Below are 27,657 nucleotides of genomic sequence, written 5' to 3' on the forward strand. Positions count from 1 at the left end.
AACCCTTGGGCTGTGGGAGGAAACCAGAGCACCGGGAGGAAACCCACACAGATATGGGGAGAACGTGCAGACTCTGCACAGTCACCCAAGGCCGGAATTGAACCCGGGTCGCAGGTGCTGTGAGACAGCAGTGCTAACCATTGTGCTGCCGTGCCACCTAATATACATTAATGATCTAGACCTTGGTATATACAGTGCATATATTAAAATTTTATGGCTGATATGAAATTTTAAAGGATTGTGAACTGTAAGGTGGATAATGTAGAACTTTAAAAAGTCTCATAAGTTGGTGGAATGTGCAGACAAATGGAAGATGAAGCGCAATTTGGAGAAATGTAAAGTGATTCATTTTGGTAGGAAGCACCCCCTTTAGAGTTGCACCCTTTATTTTGTATTGTCTCTCCATGTTCAAAATTGACAAAAGAAGCAAAAGCAAAATGAAAAAAAAAACTTTTCACACAGCCAGTGGTTTGAGTCTGGAATATGTACTACCTGAGAGTGCGATGGAGGCAGGTTCAATCAAAGCATTCAGAAGGGAATTAGACTGTTATCTGAAGAGGGAGAACATGCACAATTATGGGAAGAAAGCAGGAGCAGAACCTTCACCCTCCATTGTAAACTTTAAATTTGAGATTAGGCAAGGACATTAAGGGTTACAGAACCAAGGTAGGTGGATGGAATTAAGATACGTATCAGCCATGACCTAATTGAAGGGTGGCTGAGGCTCCAGGGGCTGAATGGCATACTCTGATTCCTGTGTTCCTGAGCCTTATTTAAAGGGCATTTTATTTCACAACTGGTTGCTAGTACACGCTAAAGTTAGGCCTTTGATGTCTGTAACTTAATATTTTGCTAATGAAGTCTTTTTAAAATTGAGGTATTTAATGGTGCGCACGTGCACACTTGAGCATAAAGTTTTATGAATCTGTTTCTTTATCTGGAGCCTGACCTTTTTCAAATTCAATTTAAAAAATAGTAATTCTGGTTCCCTGTTGGTTCATTAGCTTGCAGTGATATCCAAATGGAAGCTAATCACATTGCCTTTGCCAGACAGCGGCTTGTTTTCATGCAGGGTGCAAGGTCTGTCATTCATGGTAATATGTAACTCACTGGGCCTCTTGGGGGCAGGCTTCTGGACTTCACCAGCATTGGCTATATGGTGGCAGCGCACAATTAAGGACCTTTCCGTAACATTCCATTGGGGCACTTGACTTTCTGACATTTCAAACACCCTGATTCCTGCCTGGTATTAGATATGTTATTTGTTATTCTAAAATTATCACCACAGTTTAAAGATGTTTTCCCTCTGAAGGCATATTTATATATGCTGAGGGTATAAACTAATCCTTCCCTTCCTCCCAAGGTAGGAGCAGCATGGGTCAGATCCATAATAATGTTCCCTATACACTGACCCATTAAACATTCGTAAGGTAGGTGCAGCATGGGTTAGATACATAATAGTCCTTATACACTGCGCCATTAAACACTCAAGGTGGCAGCATGGGTTAGATACAGAATAATAGCCCCTATACATAGACCCATGATACACTCGTAAGGCAAGTACAACATGGGTTAGCTACATAATTATGCTCCCTATACTGTCCCATTGAACACTCGTAAGGCAGGTACAGCATGGGTTAGATACAGAATAATGCTTCTTCTACATGGACGTATTAAACACTCTCTGGGCAAGTAAAACATGGGTTTGATATAAAATAAACTCCCTCTACATTGCCTAAATGGTATACCTTTCCCTAATCTCTGAAGAGCACCCTCATTGCATCATTTTGAAATCAACCAACCTCAAGGTTTCTTTCAGCCTGACTACTGATTTGTGTTAGTAATTTGCTAATGCAGAATAGAGTCGAAATTGCCCAGTTTCATCCAGGAGACAAAGAAGATTAGCAGTATCCATCATTGAAAGGCCAGTATCTGACCCATGGCTCCATCCAGTTCCATTAGTACTCCAATTACCATAGCAGACAGGAGGTACGTCAGTATAAACTTCAGATGGTCCTACTTCCATTATAACTCTAAAGTACAAGGTAGGGAAGTTTGGGGTTTAATTTACAGAAGATTATCTAGAGTTTGAGCTTCTGGTAATTGTGCGCAGAAGATGAATTAAAATTTGTTTTTTTTTTACTGGTCAGCCTGTCTCCTGTCATCCCATTTCAGTCTGATAACCTTCAGGATTATATTTTTCTGGACTAAAACTTTGGTTTTAGAATGTTAAATTAATGCAGTAGAAAAACATGCAGCAAGCAGCCTTCATAGCGAGAGGATTTGAGTATAGGAATAAGGATGTTTTCTTGCAATTGTATAGGGCATTGGTGAGGCCACACCTGGAGTATTGTGTGCAGTTTTAGTGTCCTTATCTGAGGAGGGATGTCCTTGCTATAGAGGGAGTACAGTGAAGCTTTACCAGGCCGATTCCTGGGATGGCAGGTCTGTCATATGAGGAGAGACTAAGTCAGTTATCATTATATTCATTGGAGTTTAGAAGAGTGAGAGGGGATCTCATAGAAACTTACAAAATTCTAACACGATTAGACAGGGTAGATTCAAAAAGAATATTCCTGATGGTGGGGAAGTCCAGGACTAGGGGTCAGAGTTTGAGGACAAAGGGTAAACCTTTTAGAACTGAGGTGAGGAGAAATGTCTTCACCAAGAGAATAGTGAATGTATGGAATTCACTACCACAGAAAGTAGTTGAGGCCAAAACGTTATCTGATTTCAAGAAGAAATTAGATATAACTTAGGGCTAAAGGGATCAAGGAATATGGGGGAAGGGGGGATCTGAAATTTGAATTCGATGATCAGCCATAATCAAAATGAATGGTGGAGCAGGCTCGAAGGGCCGAATGGCCAACTTCTGTTTCCAGTTTCTATAAACAGCCACAAGCTACTCCACCATTTTCTAGTTTAAATTGTTCTTCATTTTGATACCACAATGAGACCAGCCTCATCAAAAGGCAATTGGAGAAACACCTGAGAAGCAGGCAGGCTAGGGGATTTTCACAGTAACTTCATTGCAGTGTTAATGTAAGTCTACTTATGACTAATAAATAAACTTTACTTTTATTTTACCTGTTACAATGTAGACCAATGGCAACATGCTGCAGTGGTCAGCTGACCTGTTACAATGTAGACCAATGGCAGTATGCTGTGGTGGTCAGCTGACCCAGTAAAAACAAGAAGCAGGTGGGGGGGGGGGGAGCATTTGTGGCCCATGTGGTCATCCAATTAACTTTATGAAACCTTTACTTTGTGAAGTTGTTTCTTTTGTTTATTATTACTTGTTACTGATCCTTTACTTCATCCCAAGGTAGGTGCAGCATGGGTTAGACACAGAATAATACTCCCTGTTCGTTGGCCCGTTAAACACTCGTAAGGCAGGTACAGCATGTTGATACTCATAGTGTGGCATCACTTTTGATGAAGAATATCTGCATCCTAGCCTTCAGGAGCTGAGTGAATGGTGCAGATGAGGGTGGGTTTTATTTGCAGGATTTTAGTTCTGATCAGTATCTACACAGGAGATTTCCTTTCTCCTGTAGCAGGTTTGTTGTGGAGATAATGTCGATTGGAATCCCTTGCTTGTTTATCTGATGGAGTCTGTTTGCGCACTGAGAGAAGTCATCAAATTCTGCCAGTCATAGAGACAGATCCTTAATCTGTGTCCTGCAATATCATTTTGCTCATACTCCTTATCCAACACATTCCTATAAAGTACTGTATGTGCCTTTTTGCACCCTCTGAAGGCATGAGTGGTTTTAGAAATGGATGATTAATTCAGAGGGGAGCACACGCTAATGTTGACTTTGGGTAGAATTGATTTAGTTTTTGGAATGATTGTGTTGTTTCTGTTATCCTGGAACCATGACATCTCCTTTCTCTGTAATACTTGGGCTCAATTTTCCAGCAGGGATCAGTGCCCACCTGTGTCGCCAGCGCAACCTTTGGGAGGCGGCTCCTATTAAGCAGCCCCTGTCTCACTGTCCTGTTAAAGAGGAACAGCAGGCTTGCAAGGCTGCAAGCCCAATCAAATGGTCCCCACCGATATCAGACCAGCAGCACCACTTGGAAAGGTGGGGGCTACTGAAGCAGGCAAGCGATCCTGTGGACATCTCAACATTGAGGTGCCTGAATAGAATCCATGAAATAAACAGGCCCTAAGCCCGTGGGACAGAAACCCTTCTGCAGAACTTGTGAAGGACGGGGTTGCTGCATTTCATCCCCATGGCCTCTTCATTGGGGCACGGAGCCTCTGGCTCTTGGGAGCTGCTCCCATGTGGCTCCCTTCCACCCCCAATCCTATCTCCACAGGGCCAGGAAAATCCAGCCTTTTGAGTCAGCAGCAAATGCATCTCGCCGCATGAACTGGAATCATTTTTATGTTATGTAATGCAAAACAGCTCCACATGTTAAAAGTCCTCCTCCTAAGTAAAACGTACTCTTATTGCGGACTGGGATTCAGAACCCCCATTACAAAATTGAGACACCTTGGGCAGAATTCTTCCATGCTCCATCGGCAGGCTCAGTGGTCGGCAGGGTGGGGAGGAGGAAATTGAGCGAGGCCTGACCGGAATCTTCTCCCCATGCTCGATTCTCCGCTACGCCAGTGGAAACACACACTGGTCCAGAATACGTTTGTAACAATGTGGCACACAGAAGTCCAGAACAATGCCTGGGCTTCCTCCAGAGTTTAGGATGGGGGCCACCACCAACGCTGGAGCCTGGAGCACCATAGCAGTGGGGGAGCATCTATCAGGTGGATCTTCTAGCTTCGGTGTCATTGAGGAAGTCCATTTTCTATCGTCGGCGTGCTCCCGGAGATCTATCTATCTTTCTTCAATGGTAAGAAGTCTCACAACACCAGGTTAAAGTCCATCAGGTTGGTTTGCTCCTTCATCAGATGACTCACCTTGGTGTAGGAGCACCATAGAGTGTAATCATGTGGAGGTACGGATAGGCCTGAATTTTGTGCATGGTGTACGTGCGATTGGCAGGCCCGGAAACACCTGCAATTTCCACTTCTGGCCACAATCACAATGGGCATGTGACGTCACGCTAGCTGGCTGGTTAAGAGCCAGCCGGTGTGAAATGTGCCCAGACATTGGCTCGGTAGGGATGGCGAGTGCCGGGTGTCAGCTCCGGGGACCTGGCAGTAGATTTAAAAGTAACAGAGGCAGGTCCACAAAGGCTGAGATTGTTTAAGGACATAGAGGGAACATTCCAGCTCTGGATTATCATCATCAAGATATTGTCATGACATCTGCACCCATTGGACATGCCTGCCGGGAGTGGAATTCTGGCGGACACTTTGCCTCTTTTAGGTGCTGCTATCTGTCTCTGGTTCCCCCTCCCATTCTTTTACATGCTGCTGTCTGCTTCTGGAGTCCCCTCTCGTGCTTTTTTAGCTCCAGTTGTCTTTCACCAGGATATTCTCTCTCCCCTTAGCTGCTGCCATCTGTCTGTACTTTTTGGTGCCTGCTCTGCTCTTTTAGGTCAGGCCTGCTCTGCTCCCACTACTCCCCTGGATGAAATACTTAATTAAGCACAGGCTGGCATTGAACCTTTAATCTATCTGGTTGAGATCAGCGTTAGGCCAGCTGACCCTTTCAGACAACCTTTTTATTTTAAGTTAAACCGTGGACATAATGGAGCCCTTCATACAGATGCGATGTATCCATGGATATTAGCTCTCCAGGAAATAGTTGGAGGCTTTTACCCATTCCTCTTGCTGCAAAGCTTTAATTCTCGGTGGATTGTTTATTAGTCTCACACTGGGTTGTATTTCCACTTGCAGTATGGAGCTCCCACTAACTTGACCCAGAATGCTTTTGCTTTGAGACATTCCTTTTCATCTCAGCTTTTCTCACCTCAAATCTCTCGGTTCGATTCCTGCCGGACGCTGTAGGACCCCTGTTAACTCTTGAGTGAATTACATTTCATTTGCAGCAGCAATTAATTGCTATCTTGCAGTTTCCAAGCAAATCGGTTTTCAGCATCGCACTTTTGACAGATTTTGCAAATGGTTATTTTGCTTTGATGAATATTTTCCATTCACATGGCCTCAAGAATTGCAGTTACCTGGAGAGTTGGAATAATTTATCAGCCTTAACTCTTAGACTGTGAGCAGGGTCGCCGAAACTCCTGTCTCTCTAGGGACTGGTTTCCTTTGCTCTCTTTCCTCATGTATTATGACGCTGAGTGAGCTTGTCTAGGCTGGCACTGCAGTGCAGTATTGAAAGAATGCTGCATTTTCAGACGGGCCATTTTTCAGATGTGATGTTAAACCCAAGCCCCCCTCTGCCTGTTGACATGGATGTAAAAGGTCACAGTGACGCTATTGCAAAGAAGAGCAGGGGAGTTCTCTCAGTGACTTGGCCAACATTCCACCCTAAATGGTGGAATAAATCATTCATTTATTTTGTTGAGGAAATTGACTGTCATATTGTTTTGACTAACAGCATTGCACTTCATAAATAATTCATTGGTTGCTGGGGCATCCTGAGTGTGTGATAAGGTGCTGTATGTAAAATGCAGGTTTGCTCATCTTTGCTTTTGGGCCTGGATTATGAGGCCAACTCCCAGGACCTGGAGTTGAACCCACAACCTTCTGACTAGTACTGATTCTGGTTAGCACTGGTGCCTCACAGCTCTCGGGACCTGGGTTCGATTCCTGGCTCGGGTCACTGTCTGTGTGGAGTTTGCACATTCTCCCCGTGTTTGCGTGGGTTTCCTCTGGGTGCTCTGGTTTCCTCCCACAGTCCAAAGATGTGCGGGTTAGGTGGATTGACCATGCTAAATTGCCCCTTAGTGTCCCGGGATGCATAGATCAGAGAGATTAGTGGGGTAAATATGTGGGGTTAGGGGTAAGGCCTGGATGGAATTGTGGTTGGTGCAGACTTGATGGGCTGAATGGCCTCCTTTTGCACTGTAGGGTTTCTATGGTTCTATGACTCAGATGAGAGTGCTGCCATTGACCAGAGGCTGGCTGCCGCTCCAGCTGATACTAGTTAATTCTGTAAAGACCCTCCAACTCATTCCTGCAGCAGGCACTGATTTAACCTTTGGAACAATTTGATATTATATACTGAAAATGATAGTGCAAAATAGGACAGGAACAGTAATACTATTTCTCCACTTGGTTCTGTGATTGGTTCTGGCATGGAAAGACTACCCTTACTTGAATGCCGGGAATGTGGTACCCATACATTTCCCCCTTCCAGTCATTCAATTATACGCTTATGTAAAATTCTGCCCATGGGACACAGCCTAATGGTGTGTGGGAAATTTCCCCACAAAGGGTTTTACAGATTTGGAACTCTCTTCCCTGAGAGGCTGTGGATGCTGGGGGACAACACTGGGACGACAGAGTTTTATTAGGTAAGCTTATTAAAAAAATATAGTGTGGGGGGGGGGGGGGGAAAGCACTTGAAAGTGGATATTTAATTGAATGGTGGAGCAGGCCCCAGGGGTTGAACGGCCTACTTTTGTTCCTTACTGTATTACAAATTATTTAACCCTACTTCTCTTGCGGTATATGTGGTTTGTGCATATGAAGCGCAGGATGTCAGCTGGTTTGTTTGAGTCTGGCTTATTCGCTAATAATTGGCTTAATTGGTGTTTGCAGGGCTGAGGTGTTGTGGCTGGGCTTAATTCAGTGAAGAAGTGCAATCAGGCATTTAAAAGAAAATCATCAACAGATCCCTACTTGACACTAATGGTCTCAGTATCACCACATCACATAGTGGGGAATTCCAACCATTGTTTTCAGGATTCTGAAACCTTTGTCTAACTCTGGTAAACTGGAAATCCAAATAAAAAACAAAAGAAGCCCCGGCGCCTGCTAATCCGAATCTGTAGGCAAAATAGAAGAGAGTTTAAGGTTCTAATTGTGACTCATCATCAGAAGCCATGGGCTAGAAGATGCTGTGATGTGGAGATGCCGGCGTTGGACTGGGGTAAACACAGTAAGAAGTTTAACAACACCAGGTTAAAGTCCAACAGGTTTATTTGGTAGCAAAAGCCACACAAGCTTTCGAGGCTCTGAGCCCCTTCTTCAGGTGAGTGGGAATTCTGTTCACAAACAGAACTTATAAGACACAGACTCAATTTACATGAATAATGGTTGGAATGCGAATACTTACAACTAATCCAGTCTTTAAGAAACAAAACAATGGGAGTGGGGAGAGCATCAAGACAGGCTAAAAAGATGTGTATTGTCTCCAGACAAGACAGCCAGTGAAACTCTGCAGGTCCACGCAACTGTGGGAGTTACAAATAGTGTGACATAAATTCTGATTCTAGGATCGCATGATAAAGACTCAGGAGGAAAAAAGCAGAAATATTTATGTGAAATAGTGTGACATAAACCCAATATCCCGGTTGAGGCCGTCCTTGTGTGTGCGGAACCTGGCTATCAGTTTCTGCTCCGCGACTCTGCGCTGTCGTGTGTCGCGAAGGCCGCCTTGGAGAACGCTTACCCGAATATCAGAGGCCGAATGCCCGTGACCGCTGAAGTGCTCCCCAACAGGAAGAGAACAGTCTTGCCTGGTGATTGTCGAGCGGTGTTCATTCATCCGTTGTCGCAGCGTCTGCATAGTTTCCCCAATGTACCATGCCTCGGGACATCCTTTCTTGACGAACATCTCGCCAAGGCCATCCCCACACCCCCACTTCTTGCCTTCAAACAACCGCACAACCTCAAACAGACCATTGTCCGCAGCAAACTACCCAGCCTTCAGGAGAACAGTGACCAAGACACCACACAACCCTGCCACAGCAACCTCTGCAAGACGTGCCGGATCATCGACACAGATGCCATCATCTCACGTGAGAACACCATCCACCAGGTACACGGTACATACTCTTGCAACTCGGCCAACGTTGTCTACCTGATACGCTGCAAGAAAGGATGTCCCGAGGCATGGTACATTGGGGAAACTATGCAGACGCTGCGACAACGGATGAATGAACACCGCTCGACAATCACCAGGCAAGACTGTTCTCTTCCTGTTGGGGAGCACTTCAGCGGTCACGGGCATTCGGCCTCTGATATTCGGGTAAGCGTTCTCCAAGGCGGCCTTCGCGACACACGACAGCGCAGAGTCGCGGAACAGAAACTGATAGCCAGGTTCCGCACACACAAGGACGGCCTCAACCGGGATATTGGGTTTATGTCACACTATTTCACATAAATATTTCTGCTTTTTTCCTCCTGAGTCTTTATCATGCGATCCTAGAATCAGAATTTATGTCACACTATTTGTAACTCCCACAGTTGCGTGGACCTGCAGAGTTTCACTGGCTGTCTTGTCTGGAGACAATACACATCTTTTTAGCCTGTCTTGATGCTCTCCCCACTCCCATTGTTTTGTTTCTTAAAGACTGGATTAGTTGTAAGTATTCGCATTCCAACCATTATTCATGTAAATTGAGTCTGTGTCTTATAAGTTCTGTTTGTGAACAGAATTCCCACTCACCTGAAGAAGGGGCTCAGAGCCTCGAAAGCTTGTGTGGCTTTTGCTACCAAATAAACCTGTTGGACTTTAACCTGGTGTTGTTAAACTTCTTACTAGAAGATGCTGCCTTGTTTTCCATGTTTGCTTATTGACGAATCACTGAAGGTTCTTGGTGTGATGTGACATGGAATTGTTCATTTGGTAGAGCGGCACACTATATATAGATCTGTATCTTGCTGTCATAGAGGTTTACAGCATGGAAACAGACCCTTTGGTCCAACTTCTTCATGCTGCCCTTTTTTTCTTTAACCACTAAGGTAGTCTCAATTAGACCATAAGACATAGGAGCAGAATTAAGCCACTCGGTCCATCGAGTCTGCTCCGCCATTCAATCATGGCTGATATTTTTCTCATCCCCATTCTACTGCCTTTTCCCCAGAACCCCTGATCTCCTTAATAATCAAGAACCTATCTATCGATGTCTTAAAGACACTCAATGACCTGGCCTCCACAGCCTTCTGCGGCAAAGAGTTCCACAGATTCACCACTCTCTGGCTGAAGAAATTCCTCCTCATCTGTGTTTTAAAGGATCGTCTCTTTAGCCTGAGGTTGCGCTCTCTGGTTCTGGTTTTTCCTACTAGTGGAAACATCCTCTCCACGTCCACTCTATCCAGGCCTCGCAGTATCCTGTAAGTTTCAATAAGATCCCCCCCTCATCCTTCTAAACTCCAACGAGTACAGACCCAGAGTCCTCAACCGTTCCCCATACGACAAGCTCTTCATTCCAGGGATCATTCTTGTGAACCGCCTCTGGACCCTTTCCAAGGCCAGCACATCCTTCCTTAGATACGGGGGCCAAAACTGCTCACAATACTCCAAATGGGGTCTAACCAAAGTCGTATACAGCCTCGGAAGTACATCCCTGCTCTTGCATTCCAGCCCTCTCGACATGAATGCTAACATTGCATTTGCCTTCCTAACTGCCGACTGAATCTGCATGTTAAACTTAAGAGAATCTTGAACAAGGACTCCCAAGTCCCTTTGTGCTTCTGGTCTCCTAAGCATTTCCCCATTTAGAAAATAGCCTATGCCTCCATTCCTCCTTCCAAGTGCATAACCTCACACTTTTCCACATTGTATTCCACCTGCCACTTCTTTGCCCATTCTCCTAACCTGTCCAAGTCCTTCTGCAGCCCCCCTGCTTCCTCAATACTACCTGTACCTCTCCATATCTTTGTATCATCAGCAAACTTAGCAATAGTGCCTTCAGTTCCTTCTTCCAAATCGTTAATGTATATTGTGAAAAGTTGTGGTCCCAGCACCGACCCCTGAGGCACACCACTAGTCACCGGCTGCCATCCTGAGAAAGACCTCTTTATCCCCACTCTCTGCCTTCTGCCAGTCAGCAAATCCTCTATCCATGCCAGGATCTTACCCTTAATACCATGGGCTCTTAACTTATTTAACAGTCTCCCATGCGGCACCTTGTCAAAGGCCTTCTGGAAACCTAAATAAATCACGTCCACTGGTTCTCCTTTATCTAACTTCCTTATTACCTCCTCAAAGAACTCTAACAGATTTATCAGACACGACCTCCCCTTGACGAAACCGTGTTGACTCAGTCCTATTTTGTCATGCATTTCCAAGTACTTAGCGATCTCATCTTTAATAATGGACTCTTAAAATCTTGCCGATGACAAAGTCAGGCTAACCGGCTTATAATTCCCTATCTGCTGTCTTCCTCCCTTCTTAAACAGCAGTGTTACATTAGCTACTTTCCAGTCCTCTGGGACTCTCCCTGCCTCCAGTGATTCCTGAAAGATCACCACCAATGTCTCCACAATTTCTTCAGCTATCTCTTTCAGAACCCTGGGGTGTAGTCCATCTGGTCCAGGTGATTTATCCACTTCAGACCTTCATGTTTCCCCAGAACCTTCTCCTTAGTGATGACCACTACACTCACCTGTGGCCCCTGATTTTCCTGGAGCTCCGGCATCCCACTGGTGTCTTCCACCGTGAAGACTGATGCAAAGTAACTATTCAGTTCCTCTGCCATTTCTTTATTTCTTATTATTACTTCTCTAGCCTCATTTTCCAGTGGTCCAATGTCTATTTTTGCCCCTCTTTTACCTTTTATATATTGAAAAAAACTCTTCCTATCTTTTATATTACTAGCTAAAAGTTTATTTATTAGTCACAAGTAGGCTTACATTCACACTGCAATTAAGTTACTGTGAAAATCCTCCAGTCGCCACACTCCGGCACCTAACCAGCACATCTTTCAGACTGTTGAAGGAAACCGGAGCACCCGGAGGAAACCCATGCAGACACGGCGAGAACGTTCAAACTCCACACAGACAGTGACCCAAGCCAGGAATCTAACCCGGTTCCCTGGCGCTGTGAGGGAACAATGCTAACCACTGTGCCACCGTGCCACCCAGCTTTTATGCTGCCCTTGACTTCCCTCATCAGCCATGGGTGCCTTGTCCGCCCCTTAGCAAGTTTCCTCCTCCTTGGGATGAATTTCTGTTGTGCCTCCCGAATAACCCCCAAAAACCCTTGCCATTGCTGTTCCACTGTCTTCCCTGCTAAGTTCCCTTTCCAATCAACTCTGGCCAGCTATGTCTTTGTAGTTACCTTTATTTAATTGTAATACTGTTACATCTGATTCCAGCTTCTCCCTCTCAAACTGCAGGATAAATTCTATCATTTTGTGATAACTGCTCCCTCAGGGTTCCTTCACCTTAAGTTCCCTAATCAAATCTGCCTCATTACACATCACCAAATCCAGAATTGCCTGTTCCCTAGTAGGCTCTAGGGAAGCTGCTCCAAAAACCATCTCTTAGACATTCCACAAATTCCTTTTCTTGGGATCTACTACCTACCTGATTTTCCCAGTCCACCCGCATATTGAAGTCCCCCATGATTATTGTAATATTGCCTTTTTTATATGTTCACATTTGGCCCATATCCCTCTATACCCATCTTATCCATGTAACTGTCTAAATGCTTTTTAAACGACAAAATTGTACCCGCCTCTACTACTACCTCTGGCAGCTTGTTCTAGACACTCACCACCATCTGTGTGGAAAGAATTGTCCCTCTGAACCCTTTTGTATCTCTCACCTCTAGTTTTAGACTCCCCTATCTTTGGGAAAAGATGTTGACTACCTGGTTGACATATGCCCCTCATTATTTTATAGACCTCTATAAGATCACCCCTAAGTCTCCTACTCTCCAGAGAAAAAAGTTGCAGTCTATCTAGCCTCTCCCGATAACTCAAACCATCAAGCCCCGGTAGCACCCTAATAGATCTTTTCTCCACTCTTTCTGGTTTAATAATATACTTTTTATAATAGGGTGACCAGAACTGTAGACAGTTCATTTTTAGAATCAATGGGGTCAATTTTTGGCTTTTGAGCAGCTGATTTGACTGACTTTGGTTTTTCCTCCAGTTTTATTGTTGCAAGTTTGAACTTTAATCTGTTTTGTACTTCACACAATGGGAATTAATCTGGGTAGTTATGCAGCACTGGGGCTCCGCAGGCTGCTATTGCCATGATAGTAACACAAGTTCCTCTTTCTGAACCCTCACAACACAAGTTCACAATTTCCGTTACATGGCCACGATAAAGCTTAAAACCTTGTAGGCAGGAAAGGGTAATGAGAAAGGCTAAAACAGCTTTAACAAAGGGCAGTTTTTAGGATATGGATGTCACTAACGAGGCTGGCATTTATTGCTACACCAAAGCAGCTGGTCAGCTGCCTTCTTGAATCCATGCAACCTGTGTGGCGAAGTTTCCCCCACAGTGCTATTAGGTAAGCAGTTCCAGGATTTTGACATGGTGGTAATGAAGGATCGGAGATTTATATTCGGATGCGATGTGGCTGGAATACAAATTCCTGTCACATTGCAACCGAATGGAAATCTCGGAATTTGGAATACAAATTTTAATTGGTGGTCTGAAATTCATCACTTGGGGTAAATATGTGGGGTTGTAGGGTTAAGACCTGGGGTGGGATTGTTGTAAGTGAAGACTCGATGGGCCGAATAGCCGCCTCCTGCACTGTAGAGTTTCTATGATTCTATGGTTTCTATGATTTGGAGGGAAACATGATGGTGTTCCTATGAGTCTGGTATTCTTGTCATATTCTCGGTATTAAAGATCCTGAGTTTGGGCAATGGGGTGTCCTGTCAAAGAGCTGCCCACAGAGCTCTAGAAGCCAAGATATTGAGTCTCACCTGATCTATCCAGTGAAGAAAATCAACCACTGGATGTGCAGATAATATGCTGCAGCAACAGAACTCAACCTAATTTGTGCCTCTTCTGGTGTGTTTACAGAGCTAAACCCATCGGTGGGTTTCTGGATGACTATGCATTTGTTATACGAGGCCTGTTAGACCTGTATGAAGCGTCCTTTGATGAACAGTGGTTGGATTGGGCCTTAAAGCTCCAGCAGAAACAGGATGACTTGTTCTGGGATGCCAAAGGATTTGCATATTTCTCTGATGATGCCCATGATCCATCTGTGCTAATTCGCCTTAAAGAAGGTGAGTGTCCCATAGCTAAAGAATGTTATCACCCTTTCTCGTGACTGATGGAATAAATATGTTCACTTCCATGCATCGTAGAAGGCAGCAACTTGCATTTATATAGCACCTTTCTTGACTACAGGGCATCTCAAAGTGGTTTATAACCAATAAAGTACTTTTGAGATGTAGTCAGTGTTGAATGTAGGAAATGTGGCAGCACATCTGTGCAGAGCAAGCTACAACAAACAGTAACGAGATAAAAGCAAATTACTGCGGAGGCTGGAATCTGAAACCAAAAGAGAAAATGCTGGAAAATCTCAGCATCTGTAAGGAGAGAAAAGAGCTGATGTTTCGAGTCGAGTTGGGCTTCAACAAAGGGTCATCTGGACTCGAAATGTCAGCTCTTTTCTATCCTTACAGATGCTGCCAGACCTGCTGAGATTTTCCCAGCATTTTCTCTTTCAGTGTCGAGATAATGAACTCTTCTGTTTTATTATGTAAGTTGAGCGGTAAATATTTTCTGGGATATTGGAGAAACTCCCCAGCTCTTCTTTGAAATAGTGCTGTGCGTTCTTTTATATTCATCTTGGAGGGCAGACCAGGCCTTGGTGTAATGTCTCATTCAATAAATGGCACCTCGTTAGTGAGCACCCCCTGGATACTGCACCAGAGTGTCCATCTGGGATGATGCGCTGATGTCTGTGGGTTGGGTTTTGAACTCTGGTCACCTGACATTCTTCTGACTCAACAGCAGTGAACCACGATTGTCACCTGCCAATATAAATTGACAGGAGTACAATCTGGATTCAGTCACTTGGGATCCGATGACCGCCAGTAGCAATTTTCCGCACATTCAGCACAGAGTTTGAAACCAATGCACAGAGGAATGAATATATTGCGTGAGAAGGTTCAACCTCAGGAGAATATTTACAGAAATTTAAAAATAGGCTTGTTGCTCTGGCCTAAACTGGGGAAGTGATCTGAATTTTAATAATGTTTTCTGCAGCTTATTTGTCAGGTTTGCATTTTAAAACTTTTTTTAGGCTTTAGTTATGTCCAAGTTGTTTTTTTTTCAAACGTTGAATGATATTGAGGCTTTGTAAAGTATGCAGAGGAAAGTTTCCAGTTTAAAGCATCTTAGTTGCCCATCTCTAAGACCTGGGTACCTAAACCTCAGGAAATATGCAGTAAGTAGTCTCACAACACAAGCATTGCCCCTTCATCAGCTGACGGAGGGGCAACGTTCCGAAAGCTCGTGCTACCAAATAAACCTGTTGGACTTTAACCTGGTGTTGTGAGACTACTTACTGTGCCCACCCCAGTCCAACGCCAGCATCTCCACATTAGGAAATGTGATCATGGAGGTTGATTTGATGCAAGCTTATATGATGCTGAATGGAATAGATTTTGTTTGAGTAGATAATTTATTTCAATTAATAAAGTTATAAAGGACCAAGTTGACGATCTCAAACTATACAAGCCTGAGCTAGGTTGTGTTGGGACGTAGTTCTTTCCTGGAGAATAGTGTTTGTGGAAAGGGCTATTGGTTTTTGATAAAATAAAAAATGCTGGAAACACTCAGCAGAACAACTGTAGCACCTGTGGGTAGAGAAACAGAGTCACATTTGCGATTGATTACCTTTCATCAGCACTGGTAATTGACTTGAAATGTTAGCTTTCTTTCTGCTGCCTGGCCTGCTGAGTATTTCCAGCACTTTCTGTTTCTATTTCAGGTTTCCGGCAGATTTCTAGCATTGGCAGTATTTTGCTTTTGTATACTAATACTTTGTCTTGGGGAAAGTTGATTCAATGAATTTCTTCAACTTATTCACGGTAGAGTAGGGGAGTTCATCTGATGTCTTGGCCACCATCGTCCCTCCAAGAACACCTGGTTAAAATAGATCACCTGGCCACTTATTTCATCATTTTTGGGGGGCTTTGCTGTTTATAATTAAGCTATCATGATTACCTGCATGACAACAGTGACTACACCAACAATTGATTGACTGTGATATGCTTTAGGGTGTCTTGAGGATGTGTATGACCCTATGTAAATGTGAGATAGTTCTTTATTTGCAGTTATAACATGTCATTATTTTAGCCTACCTGAACATTAACACCATTTGTCCATTACACAGTCTCCTGAGGATGAGGATCTAGACCTGACTGCAGATTTAACCTAGACTTGCAGAAATGCCATGCAGAAATGCCACTTCAGTTGTGCCTGAGGAACAGTTTGGCTTATTTTCCTTCCCCCATGTAAATCAGAACAAGCCTGGACACTGTGGCTATGTAAGATAAATGGTCTCCAGTTGTTTAGAAGCTGCAACCGTAAAGGGAAATAAGCCAGGCACTTGAGAGAATTATTCTCTACATCCATCATGACCGTCTGTTGGTGACAAAGCTTCATGTTGTTGTGTCTCATGAATCATTCAGGTCCATTTCCTGTACCAGGGACTTCTTGTGCATATCCTGCACATGGGTGCTGGTGCAATAGATTTTCTGATGTTCCAACTAATCTGTGGCCTGTATCTTATCCTCTGCAAATCCCCATACACCTGACCTCGTTGGTTATCACTGACTTCCTGTTCCTCAAGTGCATCAACTTTAGAATCCCTGGGCTACATCTTGACTTTACAAAGTAAAAATCAGGAGAGATGTAATTTGGGCTTCAGATTATTACCTATTTTATACGATCAGTAAGTATTCCTGAGGGATAATCAAATCAAGATCTTTAAAATTGTGAAGTAGATAACTAAGAAACTATTTCCCTTGATGAGGGTATTCGGAACATGGGTGCATAATTGGAAAGTTAAAGGTGGGCAATTTATGGTTAATGCCACGAAGTACCTCTTCGCACAAAAGGTAGTGTAAACCTGGAACTCTCGTCACCCCTCCCTTAAGGTTTGTGTGCATTAGGGCCCAGTTGAAATGTTCAGGACTGAGAACAATGGATTTTTTTTGGGCAAGGGAAATGGAATGATTGGAGTTGAAGTCTGGATCAACTGTGACATCACTAAATGGTGGGACAGGCTTGAGGGGCTGAATGGTATATTCCTGTTCCGATGTCCCTCATTGCTGTCCGATCACAGCTACCGGCAACTGCATCTTTTGAGTAAATACAGGAATGATCTTTATCATTGAGATGGGAGGATAAGGTACATATTGTCATCATAGTGGATTAGCAAGTTAGATGCTGTGGGCGGAATATTCTCACACTCGGGTTGATGAAATGGGAGGCTGGTGGACTGGCAAAGTAGAAGGAGAATTCACCGGGATGGAAGGCTGACATGTTCTCGCTATACTAATCAGTGGTTGGTAGGCGATCAGACCTGGTTAGGAGCCATTACTTTGTAATTTCTGATGGTTTTCAGATTTTTCCAGGCTGCATGTAAAGAACTTCCTAGCCTTGCCAATTGTAAAGCGACAGAAGCTCAGTGACAGGTCAGTGTTGGCTGTAGTTGGCAGACATATGCAGTCATGTTGTAGTACAGGAAGGGTGAGAGTTAATAAGACACAGGAATGGGAATCTGGAAGTTGGGAAAATTTGGCGCACACTTTGGAAGCAGAAAGATTGATGGATCTTCCCAAGGTGCACCTTATGTATGCAGAGTAAGGGATGTGACAGGCCATAAGTGGAGTGTGCTGCAAGTTACAATGAGTCTTATGCCTTCTAGCAGCTGCCATTGCTTACTGCCAGAGTTGTGTCGTCTCCCTTTCAGTCTCTGCCGCTTATGCTGTCATTTCACATAGTGCTGCCATCCCTTCAAATACGGCACCTGCTTTTAATGCCAGGACTCCCCACTGCCTGCTCCTTGTTATTGGCTGGCCATTGATTGAACAGCCCTGATAAAATTCCCTTTCTGCTTCAACCACATACATCCCACTTTGTATCCTTACATCGGGCCACCTTCATTGACAACAAATTGGGCGGCACTGTGTGACAGTCAATGCACTCCCTACTGGACAGGGTGCCAGGTTCCCAACCCGCAAGAACAGTAAAGAAGTTGGATTTTTATGATAATCTGTCAACTTTCATAGTAGTTTCCTGATGCTGGCCCACAAGTTACCATAATAACCACTGCAGAATTCAAACTTGCAGGGCTGAAGTTTAAGTTTATTTGTTGTTGTCACAAGTAGGCTTGCATGAACACTGCAATGAAGTTATTGTGAAAATCCCCGAGTCGCCACACTCCGGTGCCTGTTTGGCTACACTGAGGGGGAATTTAGCATGGCCAATTCACCTAACCAGCACGTCTTTCAGACTGTGGGAGGAAACCAGCGCACCCGCCGGAAACCCACGCAGACACGGGGAAAACGTGCAGACTCCATACAGACAGTGACCCAAGTTGGGAATTGAACCCAGGTCCCTGGCGCTGTGAGACAGCAGTGCTAACCACTGCGCCACTGTGCTGACCAAGAAACTCCTTTTCTCCTGGCAACTCCGATAACTCTCTTTAGGTGAAATCCTCAGGGAATTCACAGGTTAAGTGTTGGTGAGGTGATGGCAAAGTATCTCAAACCTCCAGCAGCAGTTGAACAATGGAAGCTGAGCATAGCTTTAAGTAGTGCCTGAAATTCTCAAGAATGATTTGTTTAAGTGTCCTTCACCTGGATGGTGTTAGGTTGATAATTGAAAATGCTGTACAACCTCTTTGATCATTAGCAGGCAAATTAATTATCAACTGGTCCCTTAGACATCTTTCGGGTTGCTGTTCCTGGTGTATGCTTCAATTCTCTCCAAAGATGGAGTCTTCTGCGAAATGCAGGCCAATTCAAGACCCAATCTTTACGACCTGAGAGGCTCTTTAGTGTCTACGGAATGTGGGGAAATCACCCTCTGAATTTCAGTAGATATTAGCATAGACAACCGAGATGTCCGTTAATTATTCTAAACTTGAGGCCTTATTTGAGGAAGAGCAAGGAATCCCAAAGCCTTGGTGAACACACCTTCCTTGATTAACACCACTAAAAAACTGGATTAACTACTATTGCTTTTTGTGAAATTTCATTTTGTACAAAATAGTTGTAGCATTTGTCTGAATAATAATTACTGCACTTAAAAAAGCATTTCATTGGCTGTCAATCTATTTGAGATACTGTGAGGATGCAAAAGGTGCTATATAAATGCAAATTCTTTCTTACATGAACTATTCTGAAACATTTCTGAGGGAGATATTTTGTTTGTTTAATATATATTCGCACTCTCCTAACTTGGAGAATGGTCTGGAGTGTTGAAAAGATTTTGCATGGTGATTAGTAACCCTCTTTGAGCCATGTGAGCACTCCTTCCGTGACTAGCAAGTCCTGGAGTGGGTCTCGATTGTGGGACTGCCAACAGAACCACCCAGGCTGCAGAGACCTGGCAAGCCAGCAGAGGTTGTCATGTACCATGCAGTGTGTGGGAGCTTGCTGTGGGCATACTGGCAGCCATGTGACTGAACATTCATTAGATGTGAAGTTGGAATAAAATAAGCTGCGTTATAACTGCATGCCATTGCCTGAGGAGCTTGATTTTCATTCTGTCCTCAATCTCCTCTTGCTCCTTTCCCTCCACGTATTGCTAAACTGCGGCACTTGTCACTGTCCTAACCTTTGTAGTTCAGTAGTGTTTCAATTCAAGTGATAGAAGGGTCGTACATGGTTTTGAAACATTAGTTTAATTTTTATTATTTTTCAAACAGATCAGGATGGTGCGGAGCCCAGTGGCAACGCAGTGGCTGCTTCCAACCTCGTGCGCCTGGCAAATTTCACCAACCAGTCAGACTGGACTGATAAATCAAGGCAGCTCGTGGCAGCATTTGCGAAACTGCTGAATAGTGTGCCCATGGCACTCCCAGAAATGGTAATTGCCCTGATGGCCCAACATCACACAGTCAAACAGGTATGTTTGTTTGGAGATTACAGACTGAAGTTCATAGCTGACAACAGAGCAGAATCAATTCCAGGCTAAGATTGGTGCTGTCAATGGTATTGAAAGTGATACAGATGGATTGTCAGTCTTGGTCTATACTATGCTAAAGATGAGGCGTGCAGGCTAAGACTAGTACTCATAATGGTGCGCAAACTGGTAATTAATTTGGCAGGTTTCCTTTGATGACTGATCACTGTTGCTATTTGATAGTGTGCAGCATGTTGTGTGTAATTTGGTAAGAAGTTTAACAACACCAGGTTAAAGTCCAACAGGTTTATTTGGTAGCAAAAGCCACACAAGCTTTCGGAGCCCCAAGCCCCTTCTTCAGGTGAGTGGGAATTCCGTTCACAAACGGGGCATATAAAGACACAAACTCAATTTACATGAATAATGGTTGGAATGCGAATACTTAAAATAAACCTGTTGGACTTTAACCTGGTGTTGTTAAACTTCTTACTGTGTTTACCCCAGTCCAACGCCGGCATCTCCACATCGTGTGTAATTTGAACAGGGCTTGCAAAGGCAAGGTCTTCACAAGGGGCCCACCTTTTCATCCATTATTATGACTTTATTGAGCTTTTGTTGAATGACCAGTTCCATGTGGTCAACCTCAGTCTCACCATCGATCCCAAAAACTTCCCAAGTTGGCTGTACTGTGATCAGTTACTAAGTTCTCTGCCTAGTGTAATAATGAGCCATTTAAAGTGGGACGATGTTAGATTTGGTCTTTGATCTGGGTTGTGTTTGGCTGAAGATTAGAGCTGCTTTAATTGACTTCCGCATCTTTAAACTGGTAAGAGTTAAAATCTTAAAAGAATTAAAACCTGGTGTTGTTAAAACTCTTAGAGTTAAAATCACCAGGATTGTGATCGTCATCCACAGACTGCGGCTGTGAAGTTCATGGGTGATGGACAGTTTGAACTCGACTAGGCCACACCCCACAGTCCAACTCCCTTAATGCCTTAATTTTAAAATTCTCATTGTGTTCAAATCTCTCTCTGGCCTCATTTTGTGCCCCAGTTTTTCTAACCTCCTCCAGCCCTGAAACCTCTGAGCTCCTCCAACCCTGGCCTCTTATGCACTCCCTACTTCCTTTGACCCACCATTGGTGACTGCGTGTTTAACTGTGTTTAACCTAAGCTCTGAAATTCCTAGCCCAAAGGCTCTGTCCCTCCACCTCACTCCTCCCCACTATAAGATCCTTAAACCTACCTACTTGACCCATCATTTGTTCATTTTTCCTAATGTTTTCTTTTTTGACTCGATGTCAACTTTTGTCTGAATATGCTGTTAATGGTGCTATATCATTTGTTAATGGTGCTATATCAATACAAGTTGTTGTTGTTGCACTGGTTTTTTTCAATGGGAGGAGTATGTTATATCCCACCTCCACACATCCTCTTGGCAAATTCCCTTTGACAAGTGTATCGAGTGCATGGTGTGTTGGCTTGAAAAGCGATATCTGTCATGTACAATTTCCCTCCGGATAATGATCTGGAAAGGTCAGCAGTATAGTAAGCAGTTGTCAGCTCTCTTTCTAGAATGGTATCTTTATTATGCCGATTAGGTGCTTGTTCCAACTGTTCCCCAGGCAGAATGCCACTGGACATTGTTCCCCTGTGAAGTATGCCCACTTGCTTGTGAAAAATGGGCAGGGGAATGGAACTTGCAATCCAGCACTGGGCGTGATCGACACCTTGTGTCTGCCGCTGGTACATTGGAGGTGAGAAGCGATGATGAATAAAATGAGAAGAGGAGGATGCTCCTGACATTACACAACAGAAAATGGCCCATCAAACGCTTGGTTCCTTGGGGACTGTACAGAGTGGCTGACAGTCCCTGATAACAGTAGTTCACATAATGATCACCTACCCTTAAAAATACAACTGTCTTTTTGTCTGTCTAGCCTCTTCAGCGACGGTACAGGAGCTTAAGGAGGGAAAGAAAAAGAACTGATTTGTGCCAGCACCAGGAATCCAAACTGGTTACTAACTGCTTGAAAACTAGGCAGAAAGATTTGATAAATGCCTTGTTTCTTCCTTTTTAAATTAGGCTGAAGTTCTTTTTCTGATTGATACACCCTTTGCTCTCTTTTAGTTCTCCAGTTAATGTGGTTGCCTGGAGACCTGTCTGCAACACAAGTGCTAACCCGCTTAAAACACACCTGTTAATGTCTATGTTAAATAGTAGACAGAAATCTATACCAATCTGTCCTTTGGGTGAGATGTTTAATTGAGGCTCTGTCCACTCTCTCAGGTGGACATAAAAGATTCTGTGGCATTGTTTTGAAGATGAGCAGGGGAGTTCTCACTGGTGTCCTGGGCAGTGTTTATCTCTCAACCAATCTCGCTAAGAGACAGATGATTTGGTCATTCTGTATGGGAGCTTGCAGAGTGTAAATTGTGTGCCGTATTTCTCAGATTACCCTCCAAACGTATTCCAGTGGTTGTTGGGGATGTCCTGAGATTGGGAAATGTGTTAAATAAATGCAATACATTAACAGGCCGGCTGAAACACAGAGCAGAATAAACACATTTATATATTGCATACCAAATTATTTAATATTTGTATGTCTTCAGTTTCCTCCCCTTCCATCATGTTGACCCAGAGCACTTGCCTTCATTTACTAATTTAACACCAAACCATTCTTTATGTTAGTCCAGACAGTGAGTGGTGATGTGATATTTTTCCATGGGGAGCATTGCAAATGAATATCCACACATGTGGTTTGTAAAGAAGTTATAGGATAGTAAAGAGGAAGGAGAATTCTAGATGAGTTATCACCCATTGCTCCCAGCCTAGAAATCCAAGGTCAACTGCTAACCTGCTGCTACACATTGGATGTGTCTCCCAGTCCTTATTTTAACATAACCACGTGTTTGTTCAATTTTCTTTTATATGTGACTGATATATATACATATATATATATCTATATTATATATATATATATATATGTATTTATATATATGTGTGTTGCTAATGCCAGCGAAATAATTGTTGTGAATATAGAGCAGTTGCTAGTACTACTTCATTTTCTGAGTTTGGCACCAGCATTAGCAATTGGAGCAATAGGGTCACACCCTATCAATGATGACATTGGAGCAACAATTGAGGACTTGCGTGTTCAAATCCCAATGTGGCAAGTTACCAAACTGAGTCAATAATTCTGGTAATCTGTGGCCTAGCAGCAAGAATAAAAGTTGTATGAAGCATCAAATGAATGCCCAAGAACTCACCAGAAGAAAACCGTTTGCACGTCTGCCAGTCTTAAGCAGGATGCCTTTGTGTCAAGCTATAGTGGTAACTCTTCACTGGTTTGTGTGTCTGTAATGATATTGCTGGGTTAGGGAATATTGGAAAATTGAATCATATTCTTGAATTTGTATTGAGATCTTTCCAACCCTTTTTTCAGGTGTAATATAGTTAATTTTTCTTGTTTAATAAACATTTTATTCTTTGCATTAAAAGTTTATCAGCAGACTTCTAGAACCATAAAAAAGTTACAGCACAAGAAGGAGGCCATTTGGCTCATCTTGTCTATGCCAGAATTTGTTCCTGTGAATTTGTTCAGTAATTTTCCTCTTAAAAAGTAGTTACGATCCATCAAGCCAGGTTCCACTCTGGGATCTGACATGTTCAGTATTAAAGAACCTGGGATTGTAATATTAACAGTCCAAAAATAAGTGATTTTGTTATACCATTTTTAAAATTCATTCATGGGACATGGGTGTTGTTGGCTGGCCAGCATTTATTGTCTATCCCTAGTTGCCCTTGGAGGGCAGTTGAAAGTCAACCACATTGTTGTGACTGTGGAGTTACATGATGGCTAGACCAGGTAAGGATGGCAGATTTCCTTCCCTAAAGGATATTAGTGAACCAGATGGGCTTTTCTGACAATCAACAATAGTTTCATGGTCATCTTAATTCCAGATATTTTTTATTGAATTCAAATTCCACCATCGGGATTCGAACCCGAGACCCCAGAACATTGGCTGAGTTTCTGGATTAATAGTCTAGCGATAATACCACTAAGCCGTCGCCTCCCCATGTTGTGTCTGGTTGTATCAGAGCAATGCTGTGTTATACTTTTCTCTGCTGTGGGAAATTGTTTTCAATGGCAGAAGGGCTAGACAGCACAGGTTAAAATCATTGGCGAAAGAACCAGAGGTTATCTGAGATGAAAAACTTACTTTTAACATGAAAGGTGAGAATTTGGAATGGGTGGTGGAAGCAATTTTATCAGTAGCTTTCAATAGGGAAATGGACAAATGCTTGAAAGGAAAAGATGTTGTGGGACTGCCTGGTTACTCATTGAATGAGCTGACACAGACTAGATGGGCAGAATGACTTTCTATGCTGTATTTTCCAAGATTTTATAACACCAGCTTTACTAGTGCTGGAGTTAGTTTCTGGAAGGTTTTGAAGTTGTATATAGGGCAAAAAACAAAGGATAGATCTGAATTGTGTAGCTTGAAGCTTACAATAGTGGTTGTTAATGTATCTGTATTCTGTGGCTCTTGATGTGGCTTCCCTGTTCTCAATGGAAATGAAAATGATGTACAGAGCAAGCCTCCTCCTATCGTTCTAAATTAATATGAAGGCGGTAAATTGTTATTTTTACATACATGGGGCTTGCAATTCCTGGAGGATCTGAGGGTTCTAAGCATGCAACTCAATTATCTTTGAAACGGTGTCAGTTTAAATTTTTAAAAATGTATTCATTTACGGGATGTCGAAGTCACTGACGAGGCCAATATTTGTTGCCTGTCATTATTTTGTTACCATCGGAATCTTAAACACATTACCTTCGTTTTTTCTTTGAATGTATTAACTGAAGGTGGAAGTTTCCCTATCAGAGCGTTTAGGATCATTCTGGACACCTGCTTCTGATGTGTTCATTCATGTCGGGTCTGCCCAATCCAACTATGGGAATGACCCTGCTGGGAACTGCAGTTTCCACTGGCAGTGGATGCTCTGAGTCCCCTATTGGAGGAGATGGGTCTGGACTATAATCTCTTAACCAGTCTATTTTAGCATTTCTTCACGATAGGGGAATTGTCGGAATATTCATGACCACCTTTTAACTAACCTATTTTGCTTTTAAAGGCAAATGTCAGGCTGGAAAGGAGACTGCAGCTTTGTTCCTTTTCACTCTTCTTCACAATCTTGCAAATTTATCACATACATGCCACTCTTACAGTGCTGTATTCAATCACTATCAGCAAGGGCAGTTGCCAAATGAAAGCTGGGGGAAATGAGAGAATCTACAAAATTGTGGGCCAGAATAGGACAGTAAGTCCTGCTATCCACGTTATTACACAGATGAAGTACATTGAGGCTCCTATACAGGTAGTTTTTATCTTGGATCAGAATCATTCCTTTCCAGAAGCCTCAGATTGCATGGGCTGTGTGAGAGGATGAAAGGTGTCATTGGTGATCAGGCTGGCATTGGTAGTTGGCTGAAGGGGTTGGTGGAACGTAGGGAGTATCCATTTAGAGATTAGCCAAGGAACCCCTTCAGTTGTAGGAGCTTTGGGTAACATTATAAATCCTAGTGTTTTTCTATCTCATGGCTCAGACTGTCCATAGTTAACCATAGAACCCAACAGTGCAGAGGAGGCCATTTGGCCCATCAAGTCTGCGCCGACTCTTCGAAAGAGCATCCTTAACCAGGCCCACCCAGGGTTACCCCGTGACCCATATATTTACCCTGCTAATCCAATTAATCTACTTACCTTGGAACACTAAGGGGCAATTTAGAATTGCCAATCCACCTAACCTGCACATTGAACTTCACATGTCTGACTCAGCAAATATCCCAAACAGATATTTGACTATCTGTTTGACGTGGGACTGTCTGGATGTTACTGCTGAAGGATGCATTTTCTTTCTCATGGAGCAAGAACTAGATGGCCCCTGTGAGCTGTAGAGATTCCTTAACTCCAGATGAATTGGAGTAGGAATTGAACCTAGTAACATCAAGGGGACCTGTGTTTTTGTAGCAGCCTTAACATGGGAACACTTCCAAGGCACCTTACAAAGGCATAAAGGCTGGGCCTGGGCAGAATGAACTTGAATCAGAATGAACTTGAGCCAAACTCGATCCACAATTCGCAGGCAGGAGACACGAATGGATCTTCAGTGACAGATAGCAGCAATTTAGTGGAGAACCACATGGGGAGTTGAGATGGGCACCACTGATTTCGAGGATAGGTGAATCATAGCTGAAGGAGTATGATAGTAATCTATCTCGCAACATATGAATTAAGACTTACAAAAGCAACAAGGAAAGCATTCTGTAAATCTCAGAGATGTAGTGCTGGTTTAGTTTTGAATCTGTTACTTACTGACAATTCATTGTTGCACAAGGATTGTATCAGACATTGAATCATGTTTCTTAATAATCACATAAAATATATTGTTGAGTTGGCAGGGTTCCCGAACATTCTAATGAAATGGGACTGGAGGAACATCATTTATTGTGTGTCTTGTGTGCTATTTATCACAGCATAGCCAGCCAAGGCTCATTTTCAAACCAGCATATCAGCCTGTGAGGGAAAGGTTCATCAGCTGGAACACTGATATATTGAGGCAATTTTCTACATAACGACACAACACCATATTGACTAGGAGCTAATGGATTCTATCAGATATGACTAAACACCTTTTATTGATTCCTTTGGTGCTCTGCGTTGTAAACCAGTTATATGATTTTTTTTTTACCTTGCCTGAAAGACAGTCAGGGATAAGTGGAAGAGTTAGCAGTAAATGAGACTTGAGATAATGGATGTGACTGAGTTGGTTTTCGTGCGGGGTTGAGTTGTACTCTGTATAAGATTTTGTGTATTAATCTAAGTGAGTGGCTCTTATTGAGCACAGCAGCTTTTTGCCAATTTACTGCATGGTCTTGTCCAGAGGTTATTTGTAGTGAGTACATATCTGTGCTTTTTTACTCTGTTCTGCAAAGTTCCTACACTCGAGCAGTTGATTGAAAACAGAATCAGACTGCTCTCCGGAGAAGCATTTTCTGAATGAAATGAAAATGCTTTTTAACCTCTTCATGTGAAATGGTGGCATGAAGGAAATTTGGACTCATTTTCCTTTCTTGTTACGGATTCAGCGCAGGCATTGGTTCCTTTGCCCATTATCAGCTGACCCAGGACCTTGATTTGTGGACCCAATAAATAATAGTGATTAAATATTCTGCCAATGCTGCCGAAGCTTGCATATGAGGAATGCACTATGGGGGAGAGTAGAGCGGCTGACATCCCAACAAGGCTGCTTCAGGAGGGGAGGGATAAATTTGGGAAAGGTGAGAGGTCTTGCAGTAAAAGTGACTTCTGCTTTTCAGAGCCACCCCTGCCATACATCATTTGGCAGCGAGATTCTCTATAAATCACAGTTGCCTTCAGCTGCACCTGTGGAAACCAGAATGCCAATAAAATGTAATTCTGCCTCATTGGAAGCAAAAATCATACTGAAACCTCCGAAGGTGTCTCCACAGTGCAGATGGTACTGTGCTCCAAGTACTTATTGCTCAGACTTGCAAACCTCTCTAATTAAAAGATATTACAGTTTAAAAAGAGTCTGTCATTTACGGGGAACTGTTCTGTGAAGCCTGGTGCATGGTCTCCATCCACTCTGTTGATGAGTGCAGGAGAAGGGGCTAGAACAAAGAACAAAGAACAATACAGCACAGGAACAGGCCCTTCGGCCCTCCAAGCCCGCGCCGCTCCCCG

General features: G+C 43.3%; 1 protein-coding gene across 2 annotated transcripts in view; it reads left to right on the top strand.

Moving 5' to 3' along the window:
- spata20 (spermatogenesis associated 20) overlaps positions 1-27,657 on the top strand; it is a 385,479-nt gene that overhangs the window by 129,557 nt on the left and 228,265 nt on the right. For both annotated transcript variants that reach the window (XM_078225324.1, XM_078225325.1), the window contains exons 13-14: positions 13,814-14,022; positions 19,689-19,888. In XM_078225324.1, coding sequence (XP_078081450.1) covers positions 13,814-14,022; positions 19,689-19,888 — 409 coding nt within the window. The remainder of the gene's footprint in view (positions 1-13,813; positions 14,023-19,688; positions 19,889-27,657) is intronic.

This window comes from Mustelus asterias, chromosome 12, assembly GCF_964213995.1.
Source record: "Mustelus asterias chromosome 12, sMusAst1.hap1.1, whole genome shotgun sequence".
Taxonomy (NCBI): domain Eukaryota; kingdom Metazoa; phylum Chordata; class Chondrichthyes; order Carcharhiniformes; family Triakidae; genus Mustelus; species Mustelus asterias.